Below are 22,322 nucleotides of genomic sequence, written 5' to 3'. Positions count from 1 at the left end.
TGTAGATTCTCAATTTTAGGAATAAATAATCTAGCAATCTATTTTCTCACCATTTTAAAAAAGGTTTATTTGTGCTCGCTTTGGCAGCACATATACTAAAAAATGTTTATTTTTGAGAGAGAGACAGAGAGACACAGAGCATGAGTGGGAGAGGGGCAGAGAGAGGGAGATACAGAATTCAAAGCAGGCTCTAGGCTCTGAGCTGTCAGCTCAGAGCCCGACCTGGGGCTCAAACTCATGAACTGTGAGATCATGACCTGAGCACCTGAGCCAAAACTAAGAGTCAGATGCTTAACCTACTGAGCCACCCAGGTGCCCAGTTTCTCATCATTAATATGATGTCAGTAATAGGTTTTTCTGTAAATGTTATCAAGTTGAGGAAGTTCTCTATCCCTAGTTGCCTGAGAGTTTTTATCATGAATAGGTGTTGGATTTTGTCAGATGCTTGTTGTTTTTTTTTTTCTGTGCCTGTTGATACAATCATATGATTTTTCTTTAGCTTGTAGATTCTCTTAGAATATCAAATATATATATATATATATATATATTTAAAAATTTGACAGTAGTTGCCTTCCAGTTTGCAATATACATTTCAAGTAATCTAAGTTCATGTTTAAATACCACTGTACTGTTTCATGGGTAGTGCAGGAATCTTAGAATATTCCCAATTCCTGCCTCCCATCATTGTTGTCAATTATTTTACTTACCATACAGTATAAACATTCAAAAATGGTTACCATTGTTAGTTGGAACAAAGTTATCTATTAGACCAAGTAAAATTTTTTTTTAAAGATTTTATTTTATCTTCATCTATTTGTCCCCTGATGCTCTTCCTTTATCCAAGTATCATTTCCTTTGCTCTGAAGAACTTTTAGCGTTTCTTGTAAGGCAGGTGTCCTGGCAACAAATTTCTTTAGTTTTTCCTCAGAGAGTCTTTATTTTTCTTTCACTTTTAAAGGATAATTATGCTGGATTAATATCCTACATTGGTAAGTTTTTTCTTTCACCATCTTAAATATCTACAGTTTCTTGCTTGCATGGTTTCTGACAAGAAATCCAGTATAATTCTTATTCATGTTCCTTTACAAAAAAGGTTTTTCCCCCCCAGCATCTTTCAAGATTTTCTTGTCTTTGTTTTTTTGCAGTTTAAATATGATATGCTTAGGTGTAGATTTTTTTTGGTATTTATCATGCTTGCTGTTCTCTAAGCTTCCTGGGTCCGTGGTTTGGTGTCCTCATCAATTTTGGAAAATTGTTAGCCAGTATTGTTTCAAATATTTCTTCTGTTCCTTTCTCCCTGGTATCCCCATTATACCTATGTTACCATTTATATAATTGTCCCATAGTTGTTGGATATTGTTTTTTTCTTTTTCTTTTTTTCCTATTTGCATTTCAGTTTGGGAAGTTTTTACCTACATATCTTTAAGCTCACTGGTCTTTCTTCAGGGTGTGTTCAGTCTGATGATTAGTCCATCAAAGGCATCTCCATTTCTGTTTTTTATTTCTAACACTTCCTTTTAATTCTTACAGTTTTCACCCCTCTACTTACATCACCCATTTCTCTACTTACATTGCCCGTTGCCTACTTTTCCCATTAAAAACCCTTAGCAAATTAATCATAGCTATTTTAAATTCTTGGTCTAATTAATTCAAACATCCCTGCCACACCTGTCTGATTCTGATGCTGGACTTATGTCTTCAAATTGTGTTTTTGTTTTTGTTTGTTTGCTTTTTCATTATGCTCCTTGCAGTTTTTTGGTTGAAAGTCAGACATAACGTATCAGGTAATAGGAACTGAGGCAATTAGCCTTTTACTATAAGGTTTTATATTAATCTGAGTAGGAGCTGGGTTGCATTTAATGTTTGCTATACCTGTGTTAGAGACTTCTGTTTCCTCTATTTTCGTTTGTATTCTTCCCTGTTGTATTGTTTACCTAAGACTTCTTTCTTAAAGAGTGTCCTGCAGCTCATGAATTCCACTATTATTACACTGGAGCCCCTTTTGATGGAACAGATTTGGGAAGCAATCTATAATCTTTGATTCGATCTCTGTTTTTTACTTATCTGAGTCCCTGGGCTGTGACCTTCAGAAACCTCCCGCCACCTTCTCTTACATGACACAAGAAGACTCAAGAGGGCTAGAACTGTATAACTGCACTTGCCCCATGTCAGACAAGGCTCTGGTAATGGTATTTTTCCTTAGAGGAAAGGTCTTTGTCATGGAAAATCATCCAGGTGTATTTCAAAATAGTTACTTTCCCCTCCCCTCCCCTGCCCTGCCTGAAAAACAAGGGGATCCCAATCATACTCCTGAGACTCTGATGGGGTTCCTGGGGATGAATCCTAGAAAGTGTAGGGGTTCTCCTAAGAGTGGGCCCTCAGGGGGCTTTAACCTTCCAGCTAGTTTACACTCAGCCTCCAGTAACTTGTCAGTTACCGTTTCACGGTTCATATCAGTTACTGCTCCAGAAGCTTCTGCTCCCAATAAGTTCTCTCAACTGCGATTCTACCTGCCTGTCTTTCCATTTTGTGGTGGTCTGTCCCGTGACCTCAATTCTCCGGTGGAAATAAGAGAAGCCATTGATTTTCAGCCCGTTCAGCCTTTTTCTTACTGTGAAAATGGAGTCAGGCCCTCCAAGCTCTTCACATGTTGGAGCTGAAACTGTAACCTGCCCACAAATTTTTTTAAGAAGTCCTTTCCCCATTTTCCCTATAAAGCTAGCCTGCAATAATTCTGAGAGGCCTTCCCTGATCTCTCTGCTACCCAAAAAGCTCCTCCCCATGTGATCTAGTACTTGGTGCAATTGCAAGTATTACACATACCATCTATCGGCTCTGTGACTCTGAATGCCTGGAGAACAGGCATTACGGTCTGTCTTTGCATTTCTAGCATATGGTATAAATCGATGTCTGTTGAATTGAAAGGAAAAATGAACAAAACACCATTCACTAATTAGAAACAAAGTACTACTTTTATTTGGCTCACTTCTCCATTTATTAGAATTACCACATTTGGAGAGGCACAAAGCACTTAAGTTTTACATGACTACAAAGTTATCACAAATCCCAAACTTTTTAGCCACAGATATTTCACTTACTCTGTTTAAAGAAAAAGCTTTCAAAACATTTGAGTTAGCTTGATACATAGAGACCCTGAATATATGGTAACTACATATTTTTAAATGCTTGCACTTTCTGTTCTAATGTCTTCTTTAAATGGAATCCAGCATAAAAGGGATTGAAATATGTAAGGTCATGATGCAAATGCTTTGGACAGACAGTGAAATTAATCTGTACAACATTGAAAAAGATGTAGTGTGCACAGAAGTTTTGTAAGGATTCACTGAGCCATCTGGGCTTCCATGGCTTGTGCTGTCCATTCTGGTGCTGTCTGGCTAATTTTCTCCAAAAGGTTATTCACTTGGAAACAAAGTGACTGGATCTGTTTGTCCCACGTTGGCAGGGCTTCTCGTGCTAAACAAAAAAAGAAAAACGTACAGAGTTTACTCCATACATTACTCCATATATTCATATGGAATGTGAGTTAAAAGATAATTTATAGCAGTATTAATTTTAAAAGTTTCTTCTGAAAATCTTGGCTAATAAAGTTAAAGCTAATTAAGCAATAATTAAGGAAAGTACCCAAATTACTGGCACATGGTATAAAACAAAACCAAAACACATACACGTAGATACATATTATTATTCAGGAAAACAAAATAAAACCAACCAATCAAAGCACCTCAGTCACAAAAACCACCACAATAAAAGCCTCACTGAGCCATCTCATCACCAGTTTTTCTTGATTCACAAGACACTGCCACCTACTGGAGAGAGCAAATCTCTTTATATAGTCAAAACTGTCTCTACTTGACTCTGAAGGACACATATTTTACTGATGAAACAAAAACCAAAAAAATTCATCATGAAAACACAAGGTTTTTCTCTATACCAGCAATATACAGTTAGAAATGATGAACTCAGGGGTGCCTGGGTAGCTCAGTTGGTTAAGCATCCGACTTCAGCTCAGGTCACGATCTCACGGTTCGTGAGTTCCAGCCCCGCGTGAGGCTCTGCGCTGACAGAACTGGGAGCCTGCTTCAGATTCTGTCCCTCTCTCTGTGCCCCTTCCCTGCTCGTACTCTGTCTCTCTCTCAAAAAATAAATAAACAAAGAAAGAAAGAAATGATAAACTTGGGGAACATCAATTCAAAATAGCACCCGAATTTACAAAAGTAGGCACAGAATTAATGAAAAAAACTAAAATAAAAAAATTTTAATAAAGGACATAAAATAACTTTAGACACAAACCATGGTCCCAGATGGAAAGATGCAGTATCATAAAAATAACAGTCCTTCCCTATCAATATATACATTTTAAAAACTTACAAAGATAATCACCCTGATCTCTGTTTTGCTTTCTACACAGGATAAAGTTATTAACTACAGAAGAAGTGATGTTTGAGAACAGTCAAGATAATTTTGCAAATTAAGAACAGTGGCAACATTGTAGGATATCTCTACAGTGGAATGTTATTCAGCCTTAAAAAGGAAAAAAGCAGTATGTTAAGTGAGAGAAGCCAAAAGCTCACTTAGTGTATGACTGCATTTACACGAAGTATCCAGAATAGGTAAATCCATAGAGATAAAATTCAGACTTCTGGCTGCCAGGGGCTGGGAGGAGAAATGAGGAGTAACTGCTTACTGGGCACAAGATTTCCTTTTGGGAAGATGAAAATGTTTTGGAACTAGGTAGAGTGGGTGGTTGCAAAACACTGTGAACATACTAAGTGCCACTGAATTGTTCACTTTAAAATGGTTAATGTTATGTGAACTTCAATTCAACAAAAATACATTAGTAGAGGGGTAGGAGATGCTTTTCCAACAGTAAGATTTAGTCTAAATTTGTTTATTACCATATTGTTACAGATCAGTGGAAAGAAACTGATAACAGAAAGAGACCCAAACATACATGTGGAAGCTAATATATGTCAAAGATCAGAAAGTAAGTTTTACCTAATAAATAGCACTTGCAAATTAACAATACATCTTTAAAAAAAGACAAACTAGCCCATACCTTAAAATTATATACAAAAATGAACTATAGACAGATTAAATTTCTAAATATAAAACAGTAAATAAAAATATTAGAAGAAATTTTAGAAAAATATTAGTTTTACCCCAAGGTAAGTGAAACCTTTTAAATTAATACAGGAAACTAAAAAGCCATAAAATTAAAAAGTGACATATTTGGCTACATAAGAATTTTATTTTTTTTATTAAAAAAAATTTTTTTAATGTTTTTATTTATTTTTGAGACAGAGAGAGACAGAGCATGAGCAGGGGAGGGGCAGAGAGAGAGGGAGACACAGAATCCGAAGTAGACTCCAGGCTCTGAGCTGTCAGCACAGAGCCCGACGCGGGGCTTGAACCCACAGGCTGTGAGATCATGACCTGAGCTGAAGTCAGACGCCTAACTGACTGAGCCACCCAGGCGCCCCTGGCTGCATAAGAATTTTAAACTGTGTTTATGGTATGCATTGCCTTACTTCAAAAACACGACTGACAGAATGGTAAAAAATATTTGTACACATTAACAAAAAAGAGTTTAAATTATCATTAAACCAAAAGCTATAGCAAATTGATGCTGAGAGATCTGAAGGAGAGGTGTGGGGCCAGGAAAGAAACAGACCAGAACTAACATCAACTCCACAGAAGAGGAAATGCTAATGGCCAGTAATACATGGAAAGATATTAAACTTCCTCAGTACCAAGGAAATGCACATTAAAACAATAATGTAGTATTTCCCCCCACAATTAGCAAAAGATAAAAAGAGGAACAATATATAGCTGTTGAACATTCATTTCTTCATATTGGTGAAAGTGCAAATGGCTACACTTTTCTGGGAAGCAAACTGGCAGTACCCATTAAGGATCAAAATACATATGTCCTTTGATGGAATGTTATCACTTTTGAGACCTTGCTCTATAGAAGTAAGTGTACCATATATAAAGATATGCACAAGGAAACCACTTGAATGTTCATCAATAGGTGAACAGTTGAACTCCATGAAATTCTACATAGCTATTAAAACAAATAAATTAGATTTATGTCTACTGACTTGAAAATATGTGCATGATTATTTCAAAAAGTCTGTAGAACACTGTGTGCTTAAAATTATTTTTAAGTTAAAAAAAACTATGTTCTTCACATATCTATATAAGCATGTAGAAGCTTTAGATTAGTACTAGTTATGCAAGGGGGAGGAAAGATATGATGAACTCTTATTTTTGTTTATAGTTGCAATACTTGTTATTATGAGCATATTTTTCATGGCAATTCTTTAAATCTAAGAAAACTGGAAAGAATATTACTCTATCAAGCTGTCCTTTCACTTGGTGACACGTCTGCTAAACTATTCATTATGTACTGTTTGTTTTTCCAATACTTATTTACTTCCCACTAAGAATGTGTGGGGCACTGGAACACATGTTCTATATATGATGAGAACAAAAGAGACTTAATATCTACCAGCAGGAAGCTTAGCTGGGAAGCAAAAACAGACATTTAGACAAATGGTTACAGAAATAAAAATAACTGATTAATGCTAGGAAGAAATTCAGAGTGACCAAAGAATATAGAACTATAAGCCATAACTAACCTGGGGAGTCAGGAAAATCATTACCAATTAACGTTGCTCAAACTAAGACACGGGAACAAAAATAGCTGAGAGGATGCTGGTGGAGAGAAGTGGGTATTTCAGAATGTCTGATGTGGGAAGGAATTTACAGTGCTAGAAAGAAACAAAAAGACCTATGTGGTTGGATTAGAAACAGAAAGTTATAAAGATCAGGCAGCACCTGTTGACTTCACAGAACTTTGTTCTATAAGCCATGGGGAAGCCATTCATTACAGTGTCAAAGAAGAGAGTAACATGACCTAACAATTTGTTTTTTATATTTGTTTTGTTTGTTTGCGTTTAAAAAAAATAAAGATCACAATCATTCTGGCTATACTACAGCAACTGGACTAGAAAGGAGCAATTGTAGATGTGAGGGAAAAAGCCCAGAAGGTGGGAGAGGCTTCACAATAGGCTAGTGACAGTAAGAAATGAAGACAAGTATGTGGATTCCAGATACACGCAGGAGGTAAAACTGAAAGGATTCTGGGCAGTGAAGAAGAGGGGTCAAGGATAAGAAATGCTGGAGAGAGTGAATAATGTAGCTTTTGGCTGGCTGGTTGGTTGGCTGGCAGGTTGTGGGATGGAGGCAGGAAGGAGACATGGTGAATTCAGTTTTGGATATGTCCATTCTGAGATGTCCAACAATCAGTCAGGTGGAAAATACCTAGCACGCAATCAGCACCACTAGGTCTAGGACTCAGAAGAGAAATTTACACTAGAAAGGCAAATCTGAGCATTGTCTGCACAAAGATAGCAACTGAATCGATGGGAACAGATGAGATTACCAAGGAAATTTAGTAGAGTGAGGAGGAAAAGGCCTTGGGAATAAGCCCTAAGCAACTCCAATATTTACACTTAAAGGCACTACAGAATCTACGAAGAGGACTGGAAGAATACCTGGAGGAGGAGGGAAAGCAGGAGAAGGGGGTGAAGGAGACGACAAAAGCCATGATGGCACAGGGTGGTGGGGACAGTTCAAAAAGGAGTAAAGGATCAATGCTATTCGATAATGTTAAAAAATTAAAATGAGGTCTGAAAGATAAAAGTCTTTTTGTTAAAATGGGAGAGACCCAAGTAAGTTTAAGTATTAAAAAAAATTTTTTTTTAAGTTATTTATGTTTTGAGAGAGAGAGAGAGAGAGAGAGAGAGACACGCAGGGGCGAGGCAGAGAGGAGAGACAGAATCCCAAGCAGCTTGTGCATCACCAGCGCAGAGCCCAACGTGGGGCTTGAACTAATGAACTGCAAGATCATGACCTGAGCTGCGATCAGTCGGATACTTAGAACTGACTGAGCTACCAGGTGCACAGCCAAGTATGTTTAAATACTGATGGAAAGAAGCCAACAGAGCAAGCAAGGGTGAAAACTGACAAAACAATGGCTAATTTTAGGTTCCTAAAAACCTGTTTTTGAGGGATAGGGGCAACAGTCAAAGAAGGGAGCCAAAGCACAAGGAGAAGAACTGGAAAGGAAGACAGAACACACTTCCAGCAAAAGACAAAGGAGGAAAAGGTAGAACTAGATGATATTTAAAATTCAGAAGGTTTTTTTTTTGATGTCTACTTATTTTTGAGAGAGAGACAGAGTGTAAACAGGGGAGAGGCAGAGAGAGAGAGGGACACACAGAATCCGAAGCAGGCTCCAGGCTCTGAGCTGTAAGCATGGAGCTTGTCACAGGGCTCAAACTCACACACCCGAAGATTGTGACCTGAGCTGAAGTCAGACATTTAACCGACTGACTCACCCAGGTGCCTGTAAAATTCGGAAGTTTTATAAATCAGATAAAGAAGTTAATTTAATTTCACCCTGACAGATTTTTTTTTTCTGTGAAATATGAAACAAGGTTTGGTGCTGAGAATGAAGGAGAAAAGTCAGAGATTTAAGAAAAATGAAATCTGAGGGGCGCCTGGGTTGCTCAGTCGGTTGGACGTCTGACTTCGGCTCAGGCCATGATCTCGCGGTCCGTGAGTTCGAGCCCCGCGTCGGGCTCTGTGCTGACAGCTCAGAGCCTGGAGCCTGTTTCGGATTCTGTGTCTCCCTCTCTCTCTGACCTTCCCCCGTTCATGCTCTGTCTCTCTCTGTCTCAAAAATGAATAAATGTTAAAAAAAAAATTTTTTTTAAAAAAAGAAAAATGAAATCTGAAATCCCCTTGCAGAGTAGAAAAGAAGAGTAGCCTAGAGAAATGTATCAAGAATCCCAGGTACTGCTGAGAACCCAAGACCTTGACTTTGCAGTGGTACCAATCTCCAGCAATGTTAGTTAGCTACTCACGTACTGGAATGAAAAAGATGGAGAATGGGTTCATCCCAGCTGAAGTTTTGCTGGACAGCCAGAACAAAAAGTTAACAGGCAAGTGATCTAGGGCATTTGCGAAACAGTAACTGGAATAATGAATCATGGAATCCATGGATAGGAAAGAGTAGTAAAGACAAAAAAGGGCTGAGCTGACTGGAAAAAAGTAAAAGTTAATGGACTGGAGGCTCAAAGGTAGTCAAGGAAGAGCTAAAGTGGAAGTAACTGACACAGACTGCTAGAAAGACAGGAAAAACGTTGTGAGAATGGGGCATTTCAAATTGAAACTTTACACGTAGAACAGTTCCAGTTATAGGAAGGTCCAGGGTGTAAAGAGGTAGGAATAGGGGCTGAGGAGGTAATACACAATGAGAGAGTCAAGAGATCAACTTATCTGTCTGCCTCTACTAGTTTAATGAGCTGCTGAAGAGGAAATCAACTGGCATTCCCACATGCCTGATACATGGTATGTGGTTAATCTATGTTTGATGGGTAAATGAAAAAACTGGTAAGACGACTCCATCTTCCAATTTTTCTTCAGCATAAAAAATGCTGTATTAAATAGATTCTTAAATATAAGCTCATAAAAATTATTCTAAATTATTTCTTTGGAAAATGAGCTCATTCTAGTAGTAATATGCTGGGTTAAAGGAAATTGTTCAACGTGTCTTAATCACAAATATACAACTGTTTACTGCCATTTCATTATGACAGAAATAAGCAAAACTTACTTTCAAAATGAACTATTCCATCAATCTGATCAATAAATCCATTCATACGTCCTTCTGTTATCATTTGTGATGCTATCTTTTCTGCCTGTAAAAGAAAATCCAAAAAAAATTCTCACAAACTTTAATTATCATATCCAACAGTTAGTTACTCATGTATAGAAGAACTGAAATCTCTTGGTTTAGCTACCCACACGCTTTTCGTATGCGTTCATCTGCTGTCCATTACAACAGTGAATCTAGTAAAGCTGCCTATTTTATTCCCCAATTCTCCCTGGGTATAATCGATTATTTTAAGTTAACTGGGATGTTTTTCTTGTTGTCAGATTTTGGACGAGAATCTAGTGATCTTAACAACTTTTTCCTCTGCTTAAAATCAAACTAACAATTTTTCTTCTTACTGAGATGCATACACAGGAACACCCAAAGTAGTTTTTCCTTTTACTTCATCTAAATTTTCACAGTGTTTATCACCTAAAAAATTCTTTAAGAAAGTGGGGTGCCTGGGTGACTCAGTCGGTTAAGTGTCCAACTTCGGCTCAGGTCATGATCTCAGTTTGTGAGTTCAAGCCCCGCATCGGGCTCTGTGCTGACACCTCAGAGTCTGGAGCTTGCTTCGGATTCTGGGTCTCCCTCTGTCTCTGCCACTCCCCCACTCACACTCTGTCTCTCTCTCAAAAATAAACAAACATTTAAAAAATAATAATAATAATAAGTTAAGAAAGTAATTATTTTTGAAGAAAAAATTATAAGGAGGAATGATCTTCAAATTTGAGATTTGAGATTAAGGGGCGCCCGGCTGGCTCAGTAGGTAGAGCATGCGACTCTTGATCTTGTAGTTAAGAGTTCAAGCCCCACACTGGGTGTAGAGCGGTTACTTAAAAAAATAAAAGCAATCATTCATTAAAAAATTATAAATAAATAGCAATTAAAAGAGGATTTAAAAGACAATTAAAGGGAACCAAAAGTTCTTCTACCTAGTTCCTAAAGACACGTTTCATATTTATTATATGTAAGAAAACTGGCTTATGACTTAGTCATTTTAGTAATTCTGACCATCTTCATGATTAATCCTAAACAGACTGTGACTAGCATTTATTGTTAAATATATATTCACTTCCCTAAGTGTCAGCCTAAGAAAAAGTATCTTTTAATGGTAACCTCAGCTTTGGTTCCCAAATTGTTCCACTTCTTGTACTGTGTATTAAATATGCACAAGTAAAGTAACCATGTTAGGAATTCTAAATTAAAATTTCTCAACAGATAAAAGGGGATGTAATCATTACTACATGACTGTAAGGTATGCAAGTTAGGTAAATGTAAGGTTGATTGCTTGTTTTTACTCATATTTAAAATTAAGAGAATGTTTTGTAAATGATACCTGAAATACCCTCTACGTACTATTGGTACTTTGTTGGTATTTGTACACAGCCAATCAAACTCTTATCGTGACTAAAAATGAAATTAATTTCCTAGTAACTCAGTCAAATTAAGATAAATCAAGCAGAAAAGTTACAAGAGAATAGCCTGGAGAATTACCACAGTCATTCTTTCAAAGAGATGAAATATTTAACTGTGAGTCAATCCAGAGCAGAAAACAGTAAGGCATGTATCAAAATCTTAAGTTTGTCAGAAATCAGAAACTACAATGAACTGGATTTAAACAGACACCACTCGAAATGGGTATCACAACCCAAAACCCCTTTAAGATTTTCATTCTGGTTCACTTTACATAAAATACAGTTTAAAAGAAGCAAAAAACAAAGACAATTCCATTACAGTACTATTGTAACATTCAAATAATTTATTTCCATTTTCCTGAGGTTTTTATGTGTATTTTTATTGCAGTTGCCAATACTTATCAATTACGTATTTTCTTACTACAGCAATAGTTTAGTCTCTTAACTTCTTTTTTTATATATTAGAAACAAGAAAATACCTTAGCTGCAGGAATCTCTAAAAGAGCTCCAAGTTCTTCAAAGGTAATATTATTATATAATTTGCTTGCAGACAACAAATTGTGTTCAATAACAGCTCTGTCCAAGATGCTAGAACCTTAAATAAATATAAATTAGACAGTTTTAAGTGAGACTTGTCTTACGCTTTTAAAATACTCATCCTTTTTTTCTAAAAACTTCTAGGCACATAACAACCCATAATCATTGTCTTTATTCCTCTTACGAAATTTTAAAAGTAACGAAAATGCCTTATTTAGTAGAGTTTAAATAGTATACAATTAAATACAAATAACATATTTAGAAAATGAGTGACTAGCAAATAGTTACTAACCGGCTGAATGGATTTAACCCTTAAGGTTTGAAGTTTTACTTCCTTATGGTAGCTGTCAGATTGATTAACTTTACTTTTCTTGGTAGGAGCACAAACTTTTGTTAGCAAGAAGTGGCAAAACCCCCGTGCAACCTGTTCTATAAGCTTGATAAAGTCAGTGCATGTACAGCTCAGTAGAAATACCTGTTTTCTTTTGGGCACTCTGTAAGTACCTTACCATGATGCAAAGATGAGAAATGTCTGGAAGGTAGGGCCAGCTAACCATGAGAGATCAGCCATAGCACCGTCCCTTAAGTGAAGTAATATAAGGCCTGATGAAGTACTGGACACAAGGCCCCATTCTGAAGGTGCCTGACTTGCTAGGCTCACCCAATTCTTTTTTTTCTTTCCAGTTTTATGGAGATATAACTGACATATAATATTGTTGTTTTTTTAATTACAAGGATTTTTTTCAAATTTTTAAAAAAATTCCAGTTAGTTAACATACAGCGTAACATTAGTTTCAGGTGTAGAATCCAGTAATTCCTCATTTCCATACACTACCCTGTGTGCAACACAACAAGTGCACTCAAGTGCACTCCTTAATCCCCACCACCATTTAACCAATCCCCCACCCCGCCCACTTCCCCTGCAGTAACCCTCAGTTTGTTCTCTATAGTTAAGAGTCTGTTTTTCTAGTTTGCCTCTCTCCCCCCACGTTCATCTGTTTTGTTTCTCAAATTCCAAATGAATGAAGTCAGATGGCATTTGTCTTTCTCTGACTTATTTTACTTAGGATAATATTCTCTAACTCCATCCACGTTATGGCAAATGGCAAGATTTCACTCCGGTGGATGAGTAATACACACACACACACACACACACACACACACACACAACATCTGTATCCATTCGTCAGTCGATCAACATTTGGGCTCTTTCCATACTTTGGCTATTGTTGACAGTGCTGCCATAAACATCAGTGGACACGTATTCCTTTTGAATCAGTAGTTTTATATTCTTTTTTTTTTTTTTTTTTTAACGTTTACTTATTTTTGAGACAGGGAGAGACAGCATGAACGGGGGAGGGTCAGAGAGAGAGGGAGACACAGAATCCGAAACAGGCTCCAGGCTCTGAGCTGTCAGCACAGAGCCCGACACGGGGCTCGAACTCACGGACCGCAAGATCATGACCTGAGCTGAAGTCGGATGCTTAACTGACTGAGCCACCCAGGCGCCCCAGTAGTTTTATATTCTTTGGGTAAATACCGAGTAGTGCAATTGCTGGGTTGTAGGGTAGTGCTATTTTTAACTTTCTGAGGAACTTCCATACTGTTTTCCAGAGCACCTGCACCAGTTTGCATTCTTACCAGCAGTGCAAGAGGGTTCCCCTTTCTCCGCATTCTCATCAACATCTGTTGTTCTTGTGTTGTTAATTTTAGTCATTCTGACAGATATGAGGTGATATCTCATTGTGGTTTTAATTTGTATTCCCCTGATGATGAGTAATGTTGAGCATCTTTTCATGTGCCTATTAGTTTTCTGTATGTCTTCTTTGGAAAAATGTCTCTTCATGTCTCCTGCCCATTTTTTTACTGAATTATTTGTTTTTTGGGTATTGAATTTTGTTAAGTTCTTTATATATTTTGGATACTAACCCTTTATCAGATGTGACCTGTATTAGTTTAAGGTATACAACATAATGATTTGATATATGTACACACTGTGAAATGATTATCACCATAAGTTCATATAGCATCCATCACCTCAAACAATTTTTTTCTTGTGGTGAGAACTTTTAAGATCTACTCTCTTAGCAACTTTCAAATATAAAGACCTAAATAAATGGGAAAATAGAAAGACCTAATACTGTTAAGATGGCAACAGTCCCCAGGTTTGTCTATGGAGTCAGTGGAATCCCTATCAAAATTCCAGCTGGCTTCTTTGCAGAAACTGACAAACTGATTTTAATTTAAAAAAACTTTTTTTTAAGTTTATTTATTTATTTTGAGAGTCGGGGAGGGACAGAGAGAGACGGAGAAAGACAATCCCAAGCAGGCTCTGTGCTGATGTGGGGCTTGTGAGATCAGTTTGTGAGATCTTCACAGTTTATGAGCTCATGACCTGAACCAAAATCAAGAGTTAGACGCTGAACCAACTAGGCCAACCAGGCGCCCCCCACCCCCCCCTGCCAATTTTGTTAAGTAGGCTCCATGCTCAGCATGGAGCCCAACATGGGGCTTGAACTCAAGACCTTGAGATCAAGACCTGAGCTGAGATCGAGTCAGGCACTTAACCGACTGAGCCACCCAGGTGTCCTGACAACTGATTTTAGAATTCAAAGAGAATTCTAAACTGATTTTAGAATTCAAAGAGAAGCCAAAACAATATCGGAAAAAAAGAAACCAAAAAACAAAAAAAAAACAAAAAAACTTGCACATCCTGATTTCAAAACTTACTACAGAGCAACCAAAGGGCACATGGGTGGCTCAGTTGATTGAGCATCTGACTCTTGATTCTGGCTCAGGTCATGCATGATCTGATGGTTCGTGGCTTTGAGCCCTGTGTCAGGCTCTGTGCTGATGGTACAGAGCCAGCTTGGGATTCTCTCTCTCCCTTTCTTTGCCTTTCCCCCACTCGTGCTCTCTCCTCCTCTCTCAAAATAAATGAATAATTAAAAAAAAAAAAAAAAAGAGCAACCAAGATAGTGTGGTACTGGCATAAAGATAGGCATATAGAATAAAGGAAAAGAACTGAAATTCCAAAAATAAACTCTCACATTTATGGTCAACTGATTGCCAACAAGGATGCCAAAATAATTCAATGGGAAACTTCTAGTCTTTTCAACAAATGGTGCTGGGACAACTGGATACCTACATGGAAAGAGTAAAAATTGGACCCCTATCTTACACCATATGTAAAAATGAACTCAAATGAATATAAGAGCTACAACTATAAAACTTACAGAAAAAAACACGGCAAATCTTCACGACCTTGGATTAGGCAATGGTTTCCTAGATAGGATACTGAAAGCACAGCAAAAACAACAACAAAAAAATCCCAGATAAACTGGACTTCATCAAAATTAAAAACTTTAATGTTTCAAAGGACACCATCAAAAAAGTGAAGAAACAACACACAGAATGGAAGAAAATATTGGCAAATCATCTGATAATGATCAGGTCTAGAATATATAAAGAATTCCTACAATTCAGTAATAAAAGGACAAATAACTCAATTTAAAAACTGAAAAGGATCTGAGTAGACTTTTCTCTAAAGATATAAAAATAGCCAATAAGTACACAAAAAAAATCTTCAACATCATTAAACCTAAGGGAAATGCAAATCAAAATGACAAGATACCACTTCATACACACTAGGATGCCTAAATCAAAAAGATAATAAATGTGGGCCAAAATAAGGAGAAATTAGAACCCTCACACACAGCTGGCAGGAATATAAAAAGGAACAGCTATTTTGAAAGCAGTCTGGCAACTTTTCAAAAGACTAAACACAGAGTTATCATACGACCCAGTCATTCCACTCCTAGGTGTATAACCAGAAGAATTAAAAACCTGTGTCCATACAAAAATTTGTACATGAATGTTCATAGCACCATTATTAATAGCCCCAAAGTAAAAATAACCTAAATTTCCAGCAACTAATGAAGAAATAAAATGTGGTATATCATATAATAGAATACTATTTGGCAATAAAAAGGAATAAAGTACTGATAAATGCTACAACATGGATAAACACTTTGCCAAGTGAAAAGTCAATCACAAAAGGCTACATATTGTGTGATTCCATTTACATAAAATGCCCAACACAGGCAAATCTATTGAGCAGAAAGGAGATTAGTAGTAATGTTATACAACTCCAGGAATATACCAAAACACAATTAATTGTAATGAAAAAAAAAATACGTCTCAAGATTGCTAATGTATGGTTGTAATGCCAGTAGACAAAAATGTCCATGGGTGCTTGGGTGGCTCAGTAAGTTAAGTGTCCGACTTCAGCTCAGGTCATGATTTCACAGTTTGGGAGTTCAAGCCCCACATTGGGCTCTGTGCTGACAGCCTGGAGCCTGGAGCCTGCTTCAGATTCTGTGTCTCCCTCTCTCTCTCTCTCTCTGCCCCTCCCCCACTCATACACTGTCTCTCTCTCTCTCAAAAATAAACATTAAACAAAAATATTAAACAAAAATGCCCAAAAGAAATAAATAAGGAAAGCAATAAGGTCTAAAATAAGGAAAGCAGGGGCGCCTGGGTGGCGCAGTCGGTTAAGCGTCCGACTTCAGCCAGGTCACGATCTCGCGGTCTGTGAGTTCGAGCCCCGCGTCGGGCTCTGGGCTGATGGCTCAGAGCCTTGAGCCTGTTTCCGATTCTGTGTCTCCCTCTCTCTCTGCCCCTCGCCCGTTCATGCTCTGTCTCTCTCTGTCCCAAAAATAAATAAACGTTGAAAAAAAAAATTTTTTTTAAATAAGGAAAGCAATAAGGTCTAAAATGGAAGAAGATAACAAAACACCTGTCCTCTCTATATAGTCCCACATGAGAAATCTGAGAATCATTTGCATCCTCAGAGGTCCTAGTGAGTCTCTTTCTTTTTAGGAAAGAATTATGTGATTACATTCTTTTCACATTTTTTTTTCATGGCCAGAAACTCAAAGTCAAATCTGAGGCTTGACTATATCAATTCTGGAAACTTTTTCTTTTTATCTATCTTTTATCTAGTTTGTCAGACACCTTCTTGCAAAAAGAATTTAAAGCTGCTCAGAAGAATATACAGAAGATAAGAGAATTTAAAAGTAGCAACAATCAACATACATACACACACACTATTTACAGTTGGGTTACAAATTTAACAAGTTTTCTAGCAGCCAAGATAAAAAAAAAACAGTTTATAGTTTGTTTAATAAGATAAAAACTAACTGTTCAGGAGAATCACAACTAACTCTAAGATTGTGAAGAAATTTTTCCTGAGGATCTGCGTAACAAATATCCTATAGAAAAAAAAAAAAAAAAACACCTCCTTTAGAAAGAAAGATGAGGATCAACTAGTTTGCTTCTTGATTTTTTTATTTTTATTTTTTTCATGTTTATTTACTTTTAAGAGAGAGAAGGACAGAGAGTGAGTGGGGAAGGGGCAGAGAGAGGGAGACAGAGGATCCCAAGCAGGCTCCACACTGTCGCACAGAGCCTGATGTGGGGCTCGACCTCACAAACTGTGTGATCACGACCTGAGCCAAAACTAAGAGTCAGATGCTTAACCAACTGAGCCACCCAGGCCCCCCTCAATTAGTTTGCTTCTTAAAGTACAAATTAAATGAAAGAAATTCCACAGGAAGTCACTATAATCCCTTCAGCGGTCTGGTTTAACTCCAGCCAGTAAGACTGAGTGAAGTGAATACCTTTTAGCAAACCCCTGCATAAATGACTCTTTATAGATAAATTCTCTTTGGTATAGGATGACACTGAATCCAAGGAAGTGAGTCTAACAGATCTGTATGTTTATTTATCTTGACCTTTTTCATGTTTCTGATGGTCTATGTGTTTACTTTTATTATTATGTATGTTACTGTTATAAGCTTCTTTAAAACCTCTGTAGACAAATGTACACAAAGTAACTGATGCTATAAGCAGACAACTTATTAAAAACTTCTTTTCTGGAAAAGGTAGCCTGACTTAAGCAAATACATCCTTGAACTAGGAAACACGACACCAAGTTCTATTCTTATAGGCAAAACGTTCACCCTGATTAACCTTAGGCAAGTTACTGTGCCAAATTTTGCTCTATCTAAAATAGGACTGGATAATTATACTCTGTTACAAACTGATGCTTAAGATTAATTAAGGTACTTATCGAAGGGTTTGAGTTTTTAAAAAACCAGGTCTATAATTCTGCCCTTACAGTTTCCAAAAATGCATTATTCTACAATATGTTTTCCAATAGGGCTACTTTTATAATTCAAACCCATATTTGTATATTATACTCATCTTCAGTCAATGTAATATTCCTTTTTTGGTCATCAAATGTTGGATAAAAATATTATAGAAAGATATCAAGATGCTTCAAATTTAACACACTTTTCACTAGAGTGTACCTAAATATTTGCTCCCACATATTTATAAGACATGATCATTACCATCAGCTGTAGTTGCTTTTTGGTGAGGCATCAGCATGGCAGCAAATTCTTGAAGCTGATTTCCTCTGATGATTCTGTCTAGGTACATTTTCTCTAGGATCCCATAAGCAGCAAGTTGCTGGCATCTTTCATCCTTAAAAAGGGTAGCTAGCATCCGAGAACGCTGCTGTCCTAAGGGAAACAAATGAGCATCAAATACTCTCACAATCTATTTCCCCAATAAAAAACTATGTTATGACTTCATTCTTGCCTACTAAAATATACAGACAATTCTCGGAATTTGTGGCAGTTATGTTCTACAAAGTTGTTGCCAATTCCTACTTCTAGGGGAAATACAGGATTAGGCTCCTATGAGCCTCTGGACACACTGTTTTTGTCAACTGATCAATATGTAACCTTGCTTTATGTTACTCTGTTAAAGGTACTTTATTTAATATATATTGTCGGTTATTTGTAATATATATTGTCAATTCATCATATGTATGATGATACATAAGGAGGGAGTGTCACGATGGCCTACAACGAAAGAAAGCAAATATAACAAACAGCTAAGAAAATTTAGGAAAAAAAAGTCATGAAGGGGGAATAGCCCTGCCAGATAATAAAACAATAATCAATAAAATAAAATCAATAATACTATGATAATGCCAGTAGCATAGTACTAGTATATCCATAAATAGGCTAATTAATGGAACAGAATACTAGATTTAGAAATCTGTAATGTGCTAAATCAATAGGGGAAAAAAGATTACTTAACAAAAGATACTAGGTCAAATAGCCATTTAGACAAAAAAAAAAGGGTAATTCCCTATCTCATTCCCTACACCAATATAAATCCAAACGGATTAAGACTTGCAGGTAAATTGAAGTGAGAAATAGGCAACATTAATCTAAATTAGTGATTAATCTGGGGCAGGGGGTGGGGGGGGTGGCGGTTGGAGATAGTGCCTAGAAGGAAGCATCAAAGTAAAATATGAAAGCCTAAAGCAGCAATTCTCAAAGGGGGTCTCCAAGACCCTTCAAGGGATCAGTCGGTGAGCCAATGCTATTTTATAATAGTATAAAAACATCCTTTACGTTTTTCATTGTGTTGGCACTTACATTGCTGGTGCGAAAGCAATGGCGGCTAAAACAGCTGGCACCACCGCACAAATCAAGGCTGTGGCACTGGCAATGAACTGTATTGTGCCACACACTCAACAGTCAAAACAAAAGAAGCTTGCAGCAGAAAGGAGTTATTTTTATTAAGTACCGACATGAGAACACATCTTTTTAATATTCTGTGCAACAAAATGGGAAATGCATGTAAAGCACTTCTGCTGCAAACCGAACAATGGTTGTCCCAAGGAAACCCTGCAAGCTGAACACCATTTACGTAAGACAATGACTAACAGACAAAATGATGGGTTTTCAGACTTGGGTATTTGGTAGATATTTTTTAAAAAATGAACAAAGCAAGCCTATCAAGTCCAACCAACAGTATTTGTTGTCGCTGATAAAATTAGAATTTTTAAGAAACAATCAGAATTTTAGAGAACTTCTATCTGCCACCATGAGCTTGACAGCTTTCCAATAGTTAAAGGTTCTTCTGATAAGATCAGGTGTAATATATTCAAATGTAATTTTTATATGTTGTATAATAAAGTATGTCAATATTTTGATTGCATAACTCAGTGAATCAATAGTATCCAAACCAAACATAATGATACAAAATGGAGTAAAGGATCCATTCAAGCGCAAGACAGACCAAGACTTTAACATTAACAAAGTGCAAAAAGTTCATTGATACGGTTTCAGATGCCACACTGCCACTAACCTATAAGAAACTATACCACTGGTCAAGTTAAGTGTAGCATGAAAGAATATCACAATTATCTGAAAAAGTCATCAACATGCCTCCTTTTTCCAATTACACACTGTGAGCTGGATTTTCTTCATATACTTCCTTTAAAACAACATATCAAAGCAGGCTGAATACAGAAGTACTTTTAAGAATTCAGCTTAAAAAAAAATTCAGTTTTTGTCTGTTAAGATAGACATTGATAGGATTTGAAAAGATGTAAAAACAACTTCATTCTCTTAACTTTTTTTACTTTAGAAAATATAGTTATTTGATAAAAATGTCACTTTTTATTTATATGTAATGGACTTATGATTGCTACTTTTAACGTTTATTTATTTTTGGGACAGAGAGAGACAGAGCATGAATGGGGGAGGGGCAGAGAGAGAGGGAGACACAGAATCGGAAACAGGCTCCAGGCTCTGAGCCATCAGCCCAGAGCCTGACGCGGGGCTCGAACTCCCGGACCGCGAGATCGTGACCTGGCTGAAGTCGGACGCTTAACCGACTGCGCCACCCAGGCGCCCCAAGATGATTGCTACTTTTAAATGAATTATTATTTTTTAAATTTATTATCTCAATTGCTAATATAGTATCAATAGATATAACCTACATAAGCAAAGGAAAGGGTTCTCAATTTTTCAGTGTAAAGGGGTTCTGAGACCAGAATCTGAGGATGTGGGAAACTAAGGTACTGAAAGAAAACATGTGGGAATTTAAAATACCTAATTTCAGAATAGGAAAGACCTTTCTAAGCAAGTAAACAAAACCCAAAGTCCATAAAAAAAAGAGATTAATATATTTAACCGTATAAAAATAAAGAGTTTCTGCATGGCAAAAATTTCATAGACAAAACCAAAAATGAGACAACAAATTGGGAAAAAAATTGTTAAATTTCTTATATACATGAGGCGCTTTCATAAGTCACCAAGATAAAAACTCAAAGCCTGGCTAATAAACATAAACAGATAATTCATTCAAAAAAATACAGGTTTTTCAATAATGATTTTTCTTAACATATGAAAAGATGCTCAAGAGCATTCCTAGTAAATGAAATGCAAATTAAAACTGGAGTGAAATACTACCTTTTCATCCATTAGCAAAGATGAAAACATTTGGTAATACAGGTTGAGAAATCAGGTCTGCATGGACACTGTTGCCTGGAAGGTAACACTAAAGGGCAGTATATAATTTCTATCCAAAGTTTAAAGGTATATACCCTGGGACTCAAGAATTTAACCTATATATATATTCATATATGTGCACAATCACTATAGCACTGTTTGTAACTGACTAAATAAATTATGATAAAGCCAAACAATAGAAGATCAAAAAGAATGAGAGATATGTATTGACATATAAAGATCACTGATATATACGTACAGGAAAAAAACAGGTGGTGAAAGTGTGTATATCATGCTACCGTTTATATAAAAAAAAGGTGGGGGGGGGACACAGACACTTTTACATTGAAGGAAATACAAGTAATTGGTAAAAGCTCGTTAGAACTGGAAGCAGTACCACATTATGTATTGCCTTTTCAGTAACAAAAATGTAATAAATAAGATCACTGCTTCATAAAGAATGAAATGTGTAGTGTGAACATGTCATTAGGCTCTCAACCAAACACAGATCAAGAATAGACATTCTAAAAATGATTTAGAAAAGCCAGTTTAGAATTACCAGCATTTCTCCTCAATGCCCTTTCTGCTTTATAAGTTGAGTGATGTACATGCTATAATTTAGTAAAAGAGAACAAAGAATATTTTTCACATTTACCAAAGAAAAGGATAAATGTGAGATCTGAAACTAAGGCTTGAAGGTTAAAAAAGATCTCAAAAGCAGTGTGTTAATTATCATCAATCTCTAGATTTTAATTTTAACTTCTCTTTATGTAATTCTCACATAATTTTGTTATTCATTTTTAAGTTATCTATTAGGCGAACTAAACTCTATATTATCTCTCTTAATTACTCCCAACACATGCAGGTAATAGACTGATACATGCATATTTAAAAAATTTTGAAGTTAACAATCTATTTTATTGCTGTTTTTAACTGTTCAAAGTGTTTAAACTAAATTTACCATAATGGTAGTAATAAGACCTCCCCTTGAAGAATAAATAATTCCTTACTAAATCTTCCAATAGTAACAAACCTGAAATTATTAAGCAAAGATAACTGTTTATGAAAGCACAAATTACATGTTTACCTGCTGATGCTAAGATGGTACAGTGCAAAGCATGTTTTAAGGCCTCTAGTCTTTCACTTTCGTGCACTATTGTCTTGTAGGAGAGCTCATTGTACCTTTGTGCAGCTTCAATGAATTTTCTTCTATAGTCAAGAACACGTGCATAGCATACCTAC

General features: G+C 36.5%; 1 protein-coding gene across 2 annotated transcripts in view; it reads right to left on the bottom strand.

Moving 5' to 3' along the window:
• Window positions 1-2,953: 2,953 nt before the first annotated feature.
• The window catches only part of COPS4 (COP9 signalosome subunit 4), a 44,360-nt gene continuing 24,991 nt past the window's right edge, over window positions 2,954-22,322 (bottom strand). The window contains exons 6-10 of one of the 2 annotated variants that reach the window (XM_047091464.1): window positions 22,168-22,318; window positions 18,117-18,287; window positions 11,643-11,758; window positions 9,707-9,791; window positions 2,954-3,474 (exon numbers count right to left, since the gene is read on the bottom strand). In XM_047091464.1, coding sequence (XP_046947420.1) covers window positions 3,341-3,474; window positions 9,707-9,791; window positions 11,643-11,758; window positions 18,117-18,287; window positions 22,168-22,318 — 657 coding nt within the window. In that variant the 3' untranslated portion in view covers window positions 2,954-3,340. The remainder of the gene's footprint in view (window positions 3,475-9,706; window positions 9,792-11,642; window positions 11,759-18,116; window positions 18,288-22,167; window positions 22,319-22,322) is intronic. The other variant, XM_047091465.1, reaches the window with a different exon arrangement.

The sequence above is a fragment of the Lynx rufus genome, unplaced genomic scaffold (assembly GCF_022079265.1).
Source record: "Lynx rufus isolate CCGP_SWC_20201006 ecotype Redwood Valley unplaced genomic scaffold, mLynRuf1.p SCAF_3, whole genome shotgun sequence".
Taxonomy (NCBI): Eukaryota; Metazoa; Chordata; class Mammalia; order Carnivora; family Felidae; genus Lynx; species Lynx rufus.
Note: the sequence above shows the minus strand (reverse complement) of the source record. Positions and strands in the feature narration are given on the sequence as shown.